Here is a 17,089-nt window from a genome sequence, read left to right on the forward strand (position 1 = left end):
GCATGGGATTGCAAAGAGTTTTGGACATGACTGAGTGACTTACTGAAAAGGAAGCACTGCATATTTCATAGTATCTTCTGCTTCTGTTAGGTCCATACTGTTTCTGTCCTTTGTTGTGCCCATCTTTGCATGAAATGTTCCCTTGGTATCTCTAATTTTCTTGAAGAGATCTCTAGTCTTTCCCATTCTATTGTTTTCCTCTGTTTCTTTGCATTCGTCACTGAGGAAGGCTTTCTTATCTCTCCTTGCTTTTCTTTGGAACTCCGCATTCAAATGGGAATATCTTTCCTTTTCTCCTTTGCTTTTCACTTCTCTTCTTTTCTCAGCTATTTGTAAGGCCTCCTCAGACAACCATTTTGCCTTTTTGCATTTCTTCTTGGGGATGGTTTTGATCACTGCTTCCTATATAATATTATGAACCTCTGTCCATAGTTCTTCAGACATTCTATCTATCAGCTCTAATCCCTTGAATCTATTTGTCACTTCCACTGTATAATCATAAAGGATCTGATTTAGGTCCTACTTGAATGGTCTAGTGGTTTTCCCTACTTTCTTCAATTTAAGTCTGAATTTGGCAATAAGGAGTTCATGATCTGAGCCACAGTCAGCTCCTGGTCTTATTTTTGCTGACTGTATAGAGCTTTTCCATCTGTGGCTGCAAAGAATATCATCAGTCTGATTTCAGTATTAACCATCTGGTGATGTCCATGTGTAGAGTCTTCTCTTGTGTTGTTGGAAGAGGGTGTTTGCTATGACCAGTGTGTTCTTTTGGCAAAACTCTATTAGCCTTTGCCCTGCTTCATCTGTACTCCAAGGCCAAATTTGACTGTTACTCCAGGTGTTTCTTGACTTCCTACTTTTCCAGTCCCCTGTGATGAAAAGGTCATCTTTTTTTGTTCTAGAGCTTGTAGGTCTAGAACAGAACCATTGTAGGTCTGAAGATCTTCACAGAACCATTCAACTTCAGCTTTTTCAGCATTAGTGGTTGGGGTATAGACTTGGATTACTATTGAATGGTTTGCCTTGGAAACAAACAGAGATCATTCTTTCGTTTTTGAGATTGCATCCAAGTACTGCATTTCAGACTCTTTTGTTGACTGTGAGGGCTACTCCATTTCTTCTAAGGGATTCTTGCCCACAGTAGTAGATATAATGGTCATCTGAATTAAATTCGCCCATTCCAGTCCATTTTAGTTCACTGATTCCTAAAATGTCGATGTTCACTCTTGCCATCTCTTGTTTGACCACTTCCAATTTACCTTGATTCATGGACCTAACATTCCAGGTTCCTATGCAATATTGTTCTTTACCGCATCAGACTTTACTTCCAGACTTTACAGTCACATCCACAACTGGGCGTTGTTTCTTCTTTGGCTCAGCTTCTTCATTCTTTATGGATTTATTTCTCCACTGATCTCCAGTAGCATATTGGACATCTACCAACCAGGGGAGTTCATCTTTCAGTATCCTATCTTTTTGCCTTTTCATACTGTTCATGGGGTTCTCAAGGCAAGAATACTGAAGTGGTTTGCCATTCCCTTCTCCAGTGGACCATGTTTTGTCAGAACTCTACATGGCATGGCTCATAGTTTCTTTGACTTAGACAAGGCTGTGATCCAACTGGTCAGTTTGGTTAGTTTTCTGTAATTGTGGTTTCCATTCTATCTGCCCTCTGATGGATACTCCACTGTATTGCTCAGTCTCAAATCCCCTCAAAGTCAGATCCTTTTGTGTTGCAGTGGTTGGAAGCAAGGAACACCCGTGTTTTGCTCACACCTAGCTGTTTCCAGTTGTCTCCACTCCCAGGAGACCGTGTGTTAGAGAGCCTAAGATAACATGTTGCCTTTTCCAGTTCTTGTAGGGTCTCCATGAGGTAGATGTGATAATCAGCATTTCAAAGGGCAATAAACAAAGACTCGGGTCAACTAAGAGGACCCGTGAAGCCTGTTAAAGGTGCTTAAGGGAATTCCCTGGTGGTCCAGTGGTTAAACATCTGCTGTGCAATGCAGGGGACTCGAGTTCTAACCCTGGTCAGGGAACTAAGATCCCACAAGCTGCAGAGCTGAACTGAGCCCATGTGCCGCAACTATAGACTCCGTGAGCCACAGTGAAAGATCCTGCCTGCTGCAACTAAGACCCAACAACCAAATAAATAATATGTTAAAAAACGGGGCTTTTGGAAGGTCTTTCTGAGAGCTGTGTGGGGGACGGACTGGAGGCAGGAAAGAGATGAAAGGTCAGGCAGGTGTGACAGCATGTGACCTAAGTGGGGTGGAGGTCACAGGTGCAGAGAGTCAGTGTGGAGAGCCCAGACTGTCAGCATGCCACAGGTGCTGTTTGACCTTTGGTCCTAAGTTCCCTTTTAGCTTTTTCATCACCACTCCCCTGCACAGACCCCGAGTGCTTCCTGATGGCTGTCTCCTGCTTCTTTGCTCTAAACATGCTTCCACTTCATGAGGGTCAAGTGTCAGCCCCTCAGAGTCCCACCTGGGGGACATGGTATCTAGTCATCCCTACTGCCTACCAGGGGCTTCCTCTCTGGTGGGCATTTCTGTTGGGCTTTAAAAACAATAACCTTGCCCCTTTACTTTGATGGTGATCCTACTATGCTTTCTGATTCTGGAGGGTCTCCTTTTTCCAACAGGTTTATTAAAGTCAGTAAAAAAAATAGCTGTTACTACTTGCACAAGGGTTACTTGAGTTGGTTTTTTTGGTCCTTTTAAAATACAGTTATATAGAAGCTTATATGTTCCATTATAAATGCAATTCATGATCATCACAGCAAATGTTGAAGACACCAGAAATGTAGAAGAAAAAATTGCCCATTGTTACTGTTTGTAAATTTTATTTTGGTTGTTTTTTGTCTGTTTAAGGTAGCCATGATCTATATGATATATCATAATCTGTATGATAGAATCATATGTGTCATATATAATACAAGTATTTATTGTATATAATTTATATATACAAATATGGATCTGTTGACTAAAGAAAAATGCACAGCCTAAAAGTTGTGAGTGAAATCTTATTGGAGGATCTTACTGAGGACTATAACCTGGGAGACAGCCTCTCAGGTAGCTCTGAGGAACTGCTCCAAAGAGGTAAGGGAGGAGTCTGACACTTGTAGTCGAACATCCAAGGATTACTGGTAATCACAAAGAATAGAAATCTCAAGTTAATGATTTTAGTACTTTTCTATGTTTGAGAAGATGCAGGAATCTGAGCTCATTGAAATGATTCCTTAGATATTCATCTTAACTATCTAGGGCCAGGGCCTAAAGCACAGAATGCTCTTTTTCTCCATCCTGAATTGCCCTCAGGGCACACCTTCCTTGGGCAGCTGCAAGGACAAATGGCTTGATTCTTGTAAAACTGGGTTGGTGGGCAACATTTTTTTTTACTGAAAGGGCAGGCAGCATTTCCTGTCCACATACCATATGTCACACGTATACATGTATATCTATGAACTGTGAGCTTATAAATATGTATCTAGGAATTATAAGCCATGTATCATAAGCTTTTTCATAGTCCTCCAGCATGTTCAAAGGTCATTTTTGATGGCTTCCTAATGTTACATGACACTTTGTAAAGACCACTTTATACTATTTGACACTCAGGCTATAATCCAATTTTGTTACCAGTAAAATTCTAGTAGACACAGTTGTGGCTTCCCAGGTAGCTCAGTGGTAAAGAATCCACCTGCCAATGCAGGAGACACAGAGATACGGGTTCAATCCCTGGGTTGGGAAGATCCCCTGGAGAAGGAAATGGAAACCCACTCCAGTATTCTTGCCTGGAGAATCCCATGGACAGAGAAGCCTGGTGGGCTACAGTCCCTGGGGTAGCAAAGACTCGGATAGGACTGAGTGACTGAGCACATACACATTGTTGTATGTAGAACATTGTAAGATTGTTTTCCTATAAGTTAGATTTCTAAAGAGGAATTATTGACTTGTGGGGTATAGGCATTTTTTCAGCATTTTGACCAATTGCTTTCAAAACGATTCTTCCCACCCGCCCCCAACTTGTTATGTGAGAAAGATCCTTGGCTCTGGCCTTTGCCAGGGTCACTTGGTGCGGGACATACTTTATATTTCCTGCATTTTAACCTTAATAAGTGACTGGTTTGTGCATGTGTGAATTACTTGTGAATGATAAGAGAAAAAAAATAATCAGAGACTCTTACAATTTATTCAGATTTCAGCATCTGAGAGGCATTGATCAGCACTTTTATGACCGCAGCAGCACCACTATCTGGGCAAATCCTTATTACCCAGCCGGTAATTTCATCCTGGAAATGAACCTCTTTTTGGAGTTACGAATGTTCTGAGTTAATACAAGGAAAGTATTAAAGGTGATTTGGGAATAAGAACGCATATAGGTTTTAGGTAATGAAGACTTTTAAAATAAATACAATTGTCCATAAAATTATTTGGAATGTGATGGTAGCTATTACACTTCTTCAGTCCCTGACGTTAATACTGATGAGTAAAGAAAGTTGAAAGAATCAACTGAAAAGCTACAATTTTCTTCTGAATGTTTATATTTTATTATGTATTGTTGTGTATTTTAGGAAAAATGGGAAACAAAAGATTTCCAGTGTGCCTTAACACGTTAACACACAAATCCATCTTATTGGGTTTAACATTGCCATTGAGTCCTGTTGAGTTTTGCTCATGTGGTTTTGCCCCCATCATTATGGAATTGTGTTGTATTTGAAATGGAAATTATTCTGCAGACTTTGTTTCTTGATTTGATTATGCCTCTGTTAAGCCATGTAAAAGTAATTGTAACTGACAGGGACAAACAGTGCAAATTCCAAGTATGATAAAGAAGAGAATGGGGTTTGAAAGCAAAAGGAATTTTGAGAATAACAATAGGAGGAAGGAATCATGAACCTGTTTTTTTTTTTAGATGCAAGTAATTTTTGAACTATTCTGGTATAACTAAACAAGAATTCTCACTGATGTAACATGTGAATGAATGAACTCACCTATAATTTTGTGTTTTCTTGAATATCATTGAATATATTGAATAAATGTGATTCTCAATTGTACTTTTTCTTTGGTATTTCTTTTTAAAAATATTTATCTATTTATTTATTTTTGGCTGCGTTGGGTCTTAGTTCAGCATACAGGCCCTTCACTGTAGTGGGTGGAGTTCTCTGTAGCTGCAGCGCCTGGGCTTAGTTGCCCCTGCTGCATGTGGGATCTTAGTTCCCTTACCAGGGATCAAACCCATATCCCCTGCGCCAGCAGGTGGATTCTCAACCACTGAGCCACCAGGAAAGTCCCAAACATGACCTGATTTCGTGACAAGAGCCTGACCTCAGTGCCTTACAAGGATTTGTTGTTATTGTTCAGTTGCCAAGTCATGTCCCACTCTTTGTGACCCCATGGACTGCAGCACGCCAGGCATCCCCATCCTTCATCATCTCCCTGCGTTTGCTCAAATTCATGTCCATTGAGTGAGTGATGCCATCCAACCATCTCATCCTCTGTGGCCCCTTCTCCTGCCTTAAATCTTTCCCAGTGAGTCAGCTCTTCCGCATCAGGTGGCCAAAGTATTGGAGCTTCAGCTTCAGCATCAGTCCTTCCAATGAATATTCAGGGTTGATTTCCTTTGGGATTGACTGGTTCGTTCTTCTTGCTGTCCAAGGGACTCTCAAGAGTCTTTGGCAACACAATTCGAAAGGGTTGCCCAGGACATTCCCTGCTGCCTTGAAGAAGCCTCGGGACCTTGTGCTCGTAGCCAGGCTTCCTGGCAAATGCCGCTGCATCTCTGAGGCTTTGTGTCTGGAGGAGCCAGCCAAGTGTGCAGTCCTATAGAGGGCAGTCTCTGCTCGGCTTTGCTGTTCGGAGCTGCCGGCTGCGGCCCTGAATACCTGGGCTTGCAGGTCCTGAGACCCTAGTCTCCTGTCTCGCCCTCAGATTCCCACCCGCCTAAAGCTCCCCGGCCCCAGCAGCCCGCAGATGAGGGGAGTGGCTGAAGGCAGCCAGGCACCCTGCGAAGGCCACCGGGTGCCCGTTGCTCCTTATTCCCAAGAAAGGGATCTGCCGGCTGCCTGATGCGTCCTGCGAACTCTTAAAAAAAATTTAGGTTAAATAAACAACCCACAAATACGTAAATAAAATGGTCACTCTTAGCGATCATGGGGGAGGGTACTTCGCTTTGCAGCCGTAGGCGGCGGAAGTGGAGGAGGCGGTGGGAGGTGCTCCCCCCTCCCACCCGCAGCTCCCCCGGGCCACCCCTCGGGAGAAGGACGCGACCTTCCGATCGGCCGGAAAGGGGTTCAGAAGTCGTCCTTCCTTTGGACTCCGGGCCAAGGGCCGCACCTCCCCCAGCAGCCCCGGGCGGCGGGCGCGCTCCCGCGCGGCTCAGGTTGGCGCGTCCTTGGTGGGCCCCGCCGGAGGCCCCTCCGCGCCCGCGATCGTTGGGTCATGGGCGCCGCCGGCTCCTCGGCTCTGGCCCGCCCGGGCCTCTCCGCGCCGCCCGGGCCCCGCTGGCTGGGGGTGGCCGCCCTAGGACTGGCGGCGGTGGCGCTGGGAGCCGTCACCTGGCGCCGCGCGCGGTCCAGGCGGCGCCGGCGGCTGCAGCGGGTGGGCACGGTGAGCGAGCTGTGGATCTACCCGGTCAAGTCCTGCAAGGGCGTGTCGGTGGACGCGGCCGAGTGCACGGCCCTGGGGCTGCGCAGCGGCCACCTGCGGGACAGGTAGGGCCGGGCGCGGGAACAGCGCGGGATGGGCTCAGAACGCCAGCGGGAGCGGCGGAGGCCTGCAGGATCCTTCCCTTACAAAATGGGATCTGGCGAGGGGGATGACGGAGGGAGGCAAGGAAAAAGAGAAAAGGGGGCCATCACCTGCCTAAGGCAGACCCAGGGTCCCGACCCGCCTTGGGGATATGGCTTTATTTCCACCTCCCACCGGCTCTCTCACGGCTTGCGCTCCAGAGTAAGTGCGGCATCTTCCCATTTGTCCCCAGGTGTCCGCCGGTGCGCGAGCAGACTTCAACTTAGTTTAGCGGGAAACGCGAGCTTCACAGGCTTCGTCCCGGCCACTCTATTTTTAGCAATTATCTCTTGAGAACTTGGGGACACAAGGAGCCTTGGAGCCCAGCCTTCAAGGAGCACACCAAGGTGGAGCACATAATCGTAATAATAGCAGTTAAAGCTTAAGCTTCTTGCAGCTTAAAAAGTGCTATTGCTTATGTTATTTTCTCTAATTCTCTCATGCACTCTTTTATGGGTAAAAAAACCTCTCAGGTTCAGAGCCACACCATCGTGAGTGGAATCATGGTTCTTGTTTCCTTTAGCATGCTGGTGCTTTGTAAACCCTGGTTTTATTCTACCTGGGTGGTCATGACCTGTGTGAATTCCTGGGGTTCAGCAAAGATTGCCGGGGCCCAGAGCAAGCAGCTTTGTCCTCTTCTGGGTCTGGCTTCAGCCTCACTGTAAGGCTGCACTTTAGACTCCCTCCCAGACCAGTCCTCAGTTTCTGCAGGGAACAGTTACAGGCAGGACTGATGCAGGCTGTAAATTTCCCTCTTCTGGCTGCCCAGAGGGTAATTCATGAGGCAGTGGAAAGGTGAGCTGTTTTTGTTGTCATCTCATCAGAAAATGTGATAAAGAGAAGCAAACACAGGCTTGCAGTCCTAGATGATAATTGACTCAATGTGACAAGTGCCCGGGAAGCCAGACGAAGGAGCGGGTGGAAGGACTTCCTAGCTGGAACTGAAAATGTGGTCTATACACACTGGACTATTATTTACCCAGGAATGAAGTTCTGATCCATGCTACAGCGTAGATCTTGAAAACATTATGTTAAGTGAAATAAGCCAGAGACAAAAGGACAAACACTGTATCATTCCAGTTATATGAAATACCTAGAATAGACAAGTTCATAGACAGGGAAAGTGGATTAGAGATAGCCAGGGGCAGGGGCCAGATGGGAATGAAATAGGTAATTATTGCTTCATGGATACTGAGTGTCTGTTTGGGATGATGAAAAGGTTCTGGAAATAGATAGTGGTGATGGTTGCACAACATTGTGAAATTATTTAATGCCACTGAATTGTGTGCTTAAATATGGTTCAGATCCTATTTTTTTCATATCCATTCTCTGTTGTTGGAGATTTGCATTGTTTTTATTTTTGGCATCATGAATAATGCTGCAGTGAACACTGGTGCGCAAGTACCTATTTGAGTTCCTGCTTTTAGTTCTTCTGGGTATATGCCTAAGAATATGTTGGATATTTTATGCTGTGTGTATTTTACCACAGTGAAAAAATTGAAAAGGAAAAGAAAGGCTGGCATATGTGAGATCACGGATGGTGAGAATGACTGGGAGGGCAGCTGGATTGTAAAGGGTCTTGCAGAAGAGTTAGGGTTTTATTCTAAAAATTTAACTATGGGGGAACTTTGCACGAGGGTGACATGAATAGATTTGTATTTTAGAAATATCAGACTACCACCATTACAAGGAAGGATTAGCAGAAAGAATATTCAAGTGGTGGTACCAGGGATCTGACCCAGGATAGAACTGTGTCCCGGATGAAGAACCGATAAGAGGAAGTTCCTTTAGGACAGGATTTACACTAAGTTTATTTTTTAGCAGGGCTGAGCAACTCAGCCACCTGCTGGAGGTGGTGATCTTAATTATCTACCATATTTTTTACTTAAGTCTGTGGATTTTTGGGGAGGGAGAGAGTGGGACAAATGGAGAAAGTAGCATCAATGTATAGACACTATTAGGTGTAAGATGGATAGCTGGTGAGAAGTCGCTGTGTAGCATGGGCAGCCCAGTCTGGCACTCTGTGATGAACTGGAGGGATGGGATGGCGGGAGGGGAAGGAGGCTCTGGAGGGATGGGATGTGTGTATAATTACAGCTGATTTGCATTGTTGTATGAGAGAAACCAGCACAACATTATAAAAATTAAGAAAATGAAAAATAAAAAAAATATGAATGGCCAAAAAAAAGATACACGCAAAAGAAAAAAAGAAACACAAGCTGACTCTTGTCATAATCATTCCACTCAGTGTGAATCTTCAGTTCAGTTCAGTCACTCAGTTGTGTCTGACTCTGTGACCCCACGGACTGCAGCACACCAGGCCTCCCTGTCCATCACCAACTCCTGGAGTTTACTCAAACTCATGTCCATTGAGTTGGTGATGCCATCCAGCCATCTCATCCTCTGTTGTCCCCTTCTCCTCCTGCCTTCAATCTTTCCCAGCGTCAGGGTCTTTCTGACCATCCAACCATCTCATCCTCTGTTGTCCCCTTCTCCTCCTGCCTTCAATCTTTCCCAGCGTCAGGGTCTTTCTGTTTAGAATGAATGGAAATGACCAAAATGTTACTGTGTCTAGCTTCCTGGGTAGCTGAAGCGCCCTCTATGCAAATGCCTAAGTTTTTTTTTTTTTTTTCCTGGAAACAGTTCATTCTATTGCTCTTCTTTCTCGATTTCTCTTTGTTCTGGGAAGTACCTCTAGACTCTGAGTATTGAGCCAGAAAAGAATATTGTCCACATTAACAATAGCCCTTTTGACAAATTGCAGAAGTCACAGCTCTGATTACTGAAACATTAAGTTTTTTGAAAGGTGGGAGTGGATTTGGCGAAGGGTAAGTGGCCTTGATGGCTGTTCAGCTGGACTCCACAGTCTGCGGACAATAAGCAGTGTCTTGCTTCCACCAGCAGGAATGCCTCCTGGTGCCAGGCACAATGCTTCCTCGTCTTTCTCTGAGATATCATCTACTTAGGGCAAGTGAGATGAAGATGCAACTTCTTTGATTTTTGTGCCATCAAGGAGCTCAGAATGTTCTGCAGATATTTTGTTCGACGCATGAGTGATTATTAAACACTGTGAAATGAACTGACAGATTCAGTCTTGCTGGACTGATGAACTGATGTTTAGGACAGACAGACACACACACAGGAACACCAGGCTTACAGCGAGGAAATCAAAGATGACAGTGCACCCCTGAAGCTCCCCCAGAGACTGGCTCTCTGGCATGGTGGTCCATGCATATCTTGTGTTTTGAAAATGGCAGGTTTTGGCTTGTGATCAACAAAGAGGGGAACATGGTCACAGCGCGACAGGAGCCCCGCTTGGTCCTGATCTCCCTGACCTGTGAGGGTGACGCGCTGACCCTCAGTGCGGCCTACACCAAGGACCTGCAGCTGCCCATCAAGACGCCCACCACAAATGTGGTGCTCAAGTGCAGGTAAGGGAAGGCTAGACCTTGATCTTGACATGAATATGTCTTCGTACAGTTTTGGCAAGCTGTGGGCTGTGGAGGGAATTCAGAGAAATGCTATCAATAATTAACTATTGATTGCAGATGGACCATATGTAGGGTCAAGTTCTCAACGTGGTCATGATCTAAAAGAAGGTGGGAAAGGGGGCAACTTCAGAAAAAATATGTGTCGATGTGGAGCAGAGAAAGAAAAGTCTTTTGCAGTAAACTATGGGAACAAAGGCATATTGACATAACATCACCAGTGGATAAAGGATGCAAATTGGGGCAGAAGGCGTGGAGAGAGGATCCTAGAAGAGGTGAGGTTAGATCCATGTATTACCTTGGAATCATCTCTGTGTTGCTAGGAAGGACTGGGAACTTTCCAAATCTGAGTTATGGAAGGAGTCATAAATGGCTATATGGCCCATGATATTTAGTCCTAATGAAAGGAACTTCCAGAATAGACAAGAATGTCTGCAATCAGAAGAGTGACCTGACCTGCATATGTCCAGGGGTCCTTGTCATAGTGAGAGTAGATATTCAGCCAGGAGGCTGCTCTGTACAGAGGCTCTTTCCTTAACATCAGAAGGACAAGGGGGCAATTATTCCAGGAAAAATGGCTCTGTCGTAAGGAATCATGTCTAGAGTTGGGTTTTTTAAAATCTTATTACGGGAAAGTCAAATGTAATCTAATTATACTGTTCTAATAATGACTGCCTTTTGAATTAAAATGCAACATGAATGCTAAATTAGTCCACAGCCTATTATAGAGAATAATATCACATCAAAAAATGTAGCTAGTTGATTGGAAAAAAAAGGAAGTTACCTAAAAAGTCTAAAGACACCCCAAAACTCATAAAATGCAAAATTAATATAATTTCCATAATATCAGAATTTTAAATATAATGTTTTAATTTTAATTTGGGGCTTCCCTCGTGGCTCAGCAGTAAAGAATCTGCCTGCTAATACAGGAGACTCGAGTTCAATCCCTGGGTCAGGAAGATCCCCTGGAGTAGGAAATGCAACCCACTCCGGTATTCTTGCCTGGAAAATCCCATGGATAGAATGAGGCTGGTGACTACTACAATCCATGGGAATGCAAAGAGTCGGACACGACTTAGAGACTCAACAACATTTTGCTGGTTTTTCTGATTATAAAATTTATGCATATTCATTGTTTAAAATTGGAAAATACCAAACAAAAAAAAAAAAGAAAACAAAACCCTTCTGAGACATCTATAATTCGTATTTTGACATATCTTCTTTCTGTCTCTAATTGCTAATACTTTTAAAACCATTGAAATAGTACAGAAGACTGTCTTGAATATGGTTCACATACTTAAGTGGACATGTTGAGTATTTTTCAGATTGTTAAAAAAGTCTTCAAACATACCATTTTCATGTTGGTGTGATATTTCATCCCATGAATGTCTTTGAATGCCTTTTGACATGTCCCCAAGATTAAACATTTGGATTGTTTTCAGTTTTTCTCTAGGTTATGAAGAATAATGTGATGAATAACTTGGCATAAATCTCTTGTTCATATTGTTTATTATTTCCTTAGGGAAAATTTAGCAGTGGTTTCACCAACAAGAGTATGACTCCTCTAGACTTTTATTTATTTATTTGGCTGTGCTAGGTCTTTATTGCATGGACTTTATCTAATTGCAGCGAGCAGGGACTACGCTAGCTGTGGTGCGTGGGCTTTTCATTGCGGTGGCTTCTACTGTTGCTGAGCATGGGCTCTAGGGTATGCGGACTTCAGTAGCTGCAGCTCCCAAACTCTAGAGGGCTAGCTCATGGACTTAGTTGCTCCGCAGTATATAGGATCTTCCCCGATCTGTGTCTCCTGCATCGTCAGGTGCATTTTTTACCGTTGGGTCACGGGGAAGCCCTCCTGTAGACATTTGATAGATATATCTATATACTATATAGATATATATACATGCATATATATGTATATACTGCTAAATCATTTTGCAGAGTGGTTATACCATGTATATATTTACCAGCAGGTCATGTGTCTCATTTCTTTTTGACCATTATGTTCAAAAATCTTTTGCCATTTTTGTGAGAAAAAACGGTAATTTCTTACTGATTTAATTTGTATTTTTGATTGCCTGAGGCAGACTTTTTAATATGCCTATTGCAATGTGCATTTCATGTTTCTCCATATTCTGGTTCCTGCTTGCCTGCCAGGGTGAGATATTTACCCATAATTTCTTGTGGTTAACAGTTTTTGTCATTTAACTGTTGGTTCACTTGGAATTATGTGGAAGCTTTTCCTGCTCCCATACAGGCTTTTGGTTTATTCCCCCAAAGACGACACAAGGGCATGTTTGGAAATTGCAAAATAAGGAGGCTTAGACGTGCGATAGATAAAAGATGCCAAAAATCCTTTGAACTTAGATTTCCTTTAGCAACCCAGGCTATTCTCTTGTGAAGGAGCTGTAACTTCAGCTCACTTTCCTAAAGATTTCTGATGTGTTTGGAGGGCCAAAACTTTCAAAAATTCATGATCATAGTCACTACACTTGTTTTCACAGCTTTCAGATAGATGTTTTCAGGAGATTTTATGAGCCCAAATTCTCATATCTTCTCATACCTAAAAAATCAATTAAATCTGCCCCTTGTGACTTGCAGCAACCTTCTACTAAGATGTGTGCTTGATCGCACAAATGCTCCGTCACTAAAATCACATACGAATAGACCTCCCCCCACCTCTATGGAGCATTTCCTCAGAGCTATCTGAGAGGCTGTCTCCTGGGCCATAGTCCTCAGTAAGTCCCCAAATTAAACTGAACTTGCAGCCCTCATGTTGTGCATTTTTTCAATTGACACCCCCAGTTGGCCCCATAGGTACCCCCAGTTCTTAGCATGCCTCACCCACATCACCGCCAACTTTGGCTGGCTCCCGGTTGCATTTCCGACAAACTTTGGCAGACAGCACTATATGGCAGTGAGCACGTACAGGAAGGTAGCTTAAATCTGCAGGGCCAGGAAAGACCACAAACTTAAGCTTTGGTGCCACTTTTGAAGGGAGAAAGGGAATCTGACAGCATTTGGCCTGATGGGTTTCAGGATTGAGAGAAAGCAAACAAGCGTAAAAATTCTGCCATTTAAGAGAGCAAGAAGCATGGAGTAGGTGTATCCAGAGAAGGCCTGAGAAAGCCTCAGAATCCCCACCAGGACTGACACAAGGTGTTTCTCTCTGGAAAACAGTTGGTAAAGACTGGAGGAGGTGAGTGCTACTTCAGATGCAAAGCCAGCACCACAAAACTCTAAGGAATGCAAAAAAATCATTAAAACATTATATCACCAAAGAATCGTAATAATTTTTCACTAATCTATTTCAAAGACACGGAGATCTGTGATGTGCCCAATTAACTGAAAATAGCTGTTTTAAAGACCCTCAGTGATATATAAGAAAACATAGAAAGACAATTTGATTAAATCACGGAAACGATAAGTGGACAAAATGACAGAAATTCTGGAGGGGAAGAATAAAATGAATGAAATTAAAAATGCAGTGGAGTGCATCAGCAGCCGAATGGATCAAGCGAAGGAAAGAATCTGTGAGAATAAACACAGGATCTTTGAAATTATCTAGTCAGAAAAGAACAACAAAAAAGAGTGAATAAAACCTATGTGGTCTATGGGATGTCATTAAAAGAAACAATTTGTGAATTATTGGAGTTCCTGAAGGAGAAGAGAAATAGAAGGTGGCAGAAAGATTATTTGAAGCTAAGAAATTCCCAAATCTGGGAGAGATTTGCTATCAACCAATGTGATGAAAGGGCTTCCCTGGTTGGCAGAGATTTTTTAGATATGAGAAGCACAAACAAGAAAAGCAAAAATAAATAAATGGGACTCCATCAAACTAAAAAACTTCTGTACAACAAAGAAAACTATCAGCAAAATGAGAAGAAATATTTGCAAAACATGTATCTGGTAAGGGGTTAATAACTCAACAGGATAAAAACTCAAACAATCCAATTAAAAAATGGGCAGAGGAACTAAGTGGACATTTCATATAGAAGACATAGGTCCCTTGACTCTGTCCTCTTTCCCAAACTTCAGCATTTTCAAAACATGATCATGATTTATGTTGAATTATAAACCACTTACTTACTTACTTGATGTTTTTCTTTAAATTGATTCAACTTTCAAAAAACCTGAAATATGGAAGGAAGGAAGTGTTAGTCGCTCAGTAGTGTCCGACTCCGCGATCCCATGGTCTGTACCCCTCCAGGCTCCTCTGTCCACGAGATTCTCCAGGCAAGAATACTGGAGTGGGTTGTCATTCTTTTCTCCAGGGGATCTTCCCGACCCAGGGATCCAGCCCAGGTCTCCTGCATCTCCTGCATTGGCAGGTGGATTCTTTACTACTGAGCCACCTAGGAAGCCCCTATTATCATTATACCAGCCTTTTAATAAAGATTTCTGTCCAACTGGGTAAACCACATTCTTGCAGCAATTTTATTTTATACTAATACATTAGGTTTCTTCTGGAGAACTCCCTCTCTTTTCAAACACATGATTTCATTTTATTCTGCCTGCATTCCTTTCAGGCAAGGCATCACAAGGCTGCATCTGCATCTCTAGTTTATAAAATAGATAAGCAATGAGGATTTACTCTATAGCACAGGGAATTACATCCAACATCTTACAATAACCTATAATGGAGTATAATCTGCAAAAAAACTGAGTCACTGTATTGTGCACCTGAAATTAACCCAATATGGTAAATCAACTATAAAAAAAGTGGAGAAAGGAGGGATTGAAATTCTGTCTTTATTGGGTTTCCACATGGTTCAGAGTCAGGGCCAGGCTAAAATGACATCTGGTAATGAAGGAATTACAGCGACGTCACAGCGAGGTGCAGACTTTCGGATCTGTGCGGGACGTGGCAGGGTGTCCAGGTTGTCAAAGTCGTGCCTGTCCTTTGTCCCCACCCCTCGCAGAGTGCACGGCTTGGAGATCGAGGGCAGAGACTGTGGCGAGGCCGCGGCCCAGTGGATAACAAACTTCCTGAAGACGCAGCCCTACCGCCTGGTGCACTTTGAACCCCACATGCAACTGAGAAATTCTCACCAAGTAGAAGACGCATTCCGACCCACGGACCAGGTCAGAGGATCACCCCTTGGTTTTTGGCCTTCACTGTGTGTCCTGTGGAAGGCAGGCTTCCTTGGAAGGGGAGAGCATGGCACATGTCTGCTGAGCTCAGATCTCATCTTTTATCTTTTGTGATCTCTTATGACAAAAGCTGTTACTTTTGTCACAAGCTATTGGTAAAAAATAAAGCCCTTCCCTTGGGAGCATCATCTGTGTTTCTTGATTTGGAGGACTCTTGCATTTTTGCCCGAGAGCAAAAATTTCTACTTATAGAAGCTTCTGGTGCCAACATGGCTTCAAAACTCTTCTAGGTCAGTATCTTTCCCAGTCCCTCTGTAATTGCATGAGGAGTCCAGCCTTTTTACACTGGGATTGCCATGTTGTGTCAGATCTCAGTTGGGCAAATGAGTGTAGGCATGGAGATCCACAGATTTAAAATGACCAGGCTGGCCCTTAAAGGAATAAGGCTTTAAAAATTCATCCTAAGAGTGAAACATACAATGGTTTGTGGCACCATTGCCACAGCCATTTTGAATGTTGATTTGCAGGTTTCATGAAAAATACATATCCGTGGAATCAGTGACTATTTTTTATCATACCTAATGAGGTCATCAAACCCAACCACCTTATTAAGATCAACCTGTGAGAGTTTGGAGGATGAGAAAGGGGCAGCTCTAGGATTCTAAGACCCCATTTTCTTCACTCCATCATGCAGTTCCTGTTATCTGCAAGGCTATTGAAAGCTTCTGAATTGCTGTGACTTTGCTATAAAAAGAAATAGAGAAATACTTAGAAAGATTGCGTGGGGAGGTGGGGTGAGGGAGGGGTGGAAGGTTCCAGGAACCAGACCCATGTGACCTCTGAGAAATGCCTTTGTGTGTGTCACGCTCTAACAATTCTTCTTTCCTCATCAGATCCCGTACTCAGATGCCAGTCCCTTCTTGATCCTTTCCGAGGCATCGTTGGCAGATCTCAACTCCAGGCTAGAGAGGAAAGTTAAAACAGCTAACTTCAGGCCCAATATCGTAATTTCAGGCTGTGGTGTCTTTGCAGAGGTAACGCTATGCCTCCCTTGCTCCTTTCCTTGGATTTAACTGCTTTTTTTTTTTTTTTTTAATTTTTTTAAGGTGTGAGGGTCTTTGATGCCTGATTAGGTTATTCTGAAGGATGCGTATTTTTGGGGGGGACCACAGTGCCTCCTGGTGGAGAAATGTACACAGAACACGCTGGGGCACTCTAACCTGAGGTGCCCAACATTTTGGACTGTTGTGAAACATATGAGACTCATTTTGTGATTAAAAAGCAAAATCAAAAAGCTGCAGTACACATATGAAGAATAATACACACTATTAGAGCTAAAATTCTGGGTCTGGAACTTTCTCTCTGGCTTGTGATCAACAAAGGACTGGGCCGGTTTGTTTTAACTCTGGATTTTTGTCTTCAGCCCCTTTGTGAGGGTAAGATGGTCAGGACCACAATCAGACGTCCTTCCTTCTTATTATTGCCTTGAGTCCCTCACCGTTTTTTTGTATCTCTCAAAGTTTCCACCCTGGAAGACTCAATTCAGATCCCACCTTTTCCTTAAAACCTCCCCTGACCAGAGCAGGGCAGCCTGAAAATCTCTTCTCTAAACCACCGGCACCAGGCTTGCTTGCACAGATCAATCAGCACCAGGGTGCTGTCTGACAATGCTTTCTCTCTGGTTTTCTGGACCTTTTAAAAGGAATACTGATCATTCAC

The 17,089-nt window shown here is 43.5% G+C and overlaps 2 protein-coding genes across 2 annotated transcripts in view; both read left to right on the plus strand.

Annotated features, from left to right (window-relative positions):
- The window catches only part of MTARC2 (mitochondrial amidoxime reducing component 2), a 37,992-nt gene extending 32,936 nt beyond the window's left edge, over positions 1–5,056 (plus strand). Inside the window, exon 8 of the mRNA XM_043923630.1 lies at positions 4,198–5,056. The gene's annotated coding sequence lies outside the window, so the exon portion shown is untranslated. The remainder of the gene's footprint in view (positions 1–4,197) is intronic.
- Positions 5,057–6,236: 1,180 nt separating this feature from the next.
- MTARC1 (mitochondrial amidoxime reducing component 1) overlaps positions 6,237–17,089 on the plus strand; it is a 22,642-nt gene continuing 11,789 nt past the window's right edge. The window contains exons 1-4 of the mRNA XM_043923631.1: positions 6,237–6,712; positions 10,046–10,219; positions 15,199–15,361; positions 16,264–16,404. Coding sequence (XP_043779566.1) covers positions 6,441–6,712; positions 10,046–10,219; positions 15,199–15,361; positions 16,264–16,404 — 750 coding nt within the window. The 5' untranslated portion in view covers positions 6,237–6,440. The remainder of the gene's footprint in view (positions 6,713–10,045; positions 10,220–15,198; positions 15,362–16,263; positions 16,405–17,089) is intronic.

This window comes from Cervus elaphus, chromosome 14, assembly GCF_910594005.1.
Source record: "Cervus elaphus chromosome 14, mCerEla1.1, whole genome shotgun sequence".
Lineage (NCBI taxonomy): Eukaryota > Metazoa > Chordata > Mammalia > Artiodactyla > Cervidae > Cervus > Cervus elaphus.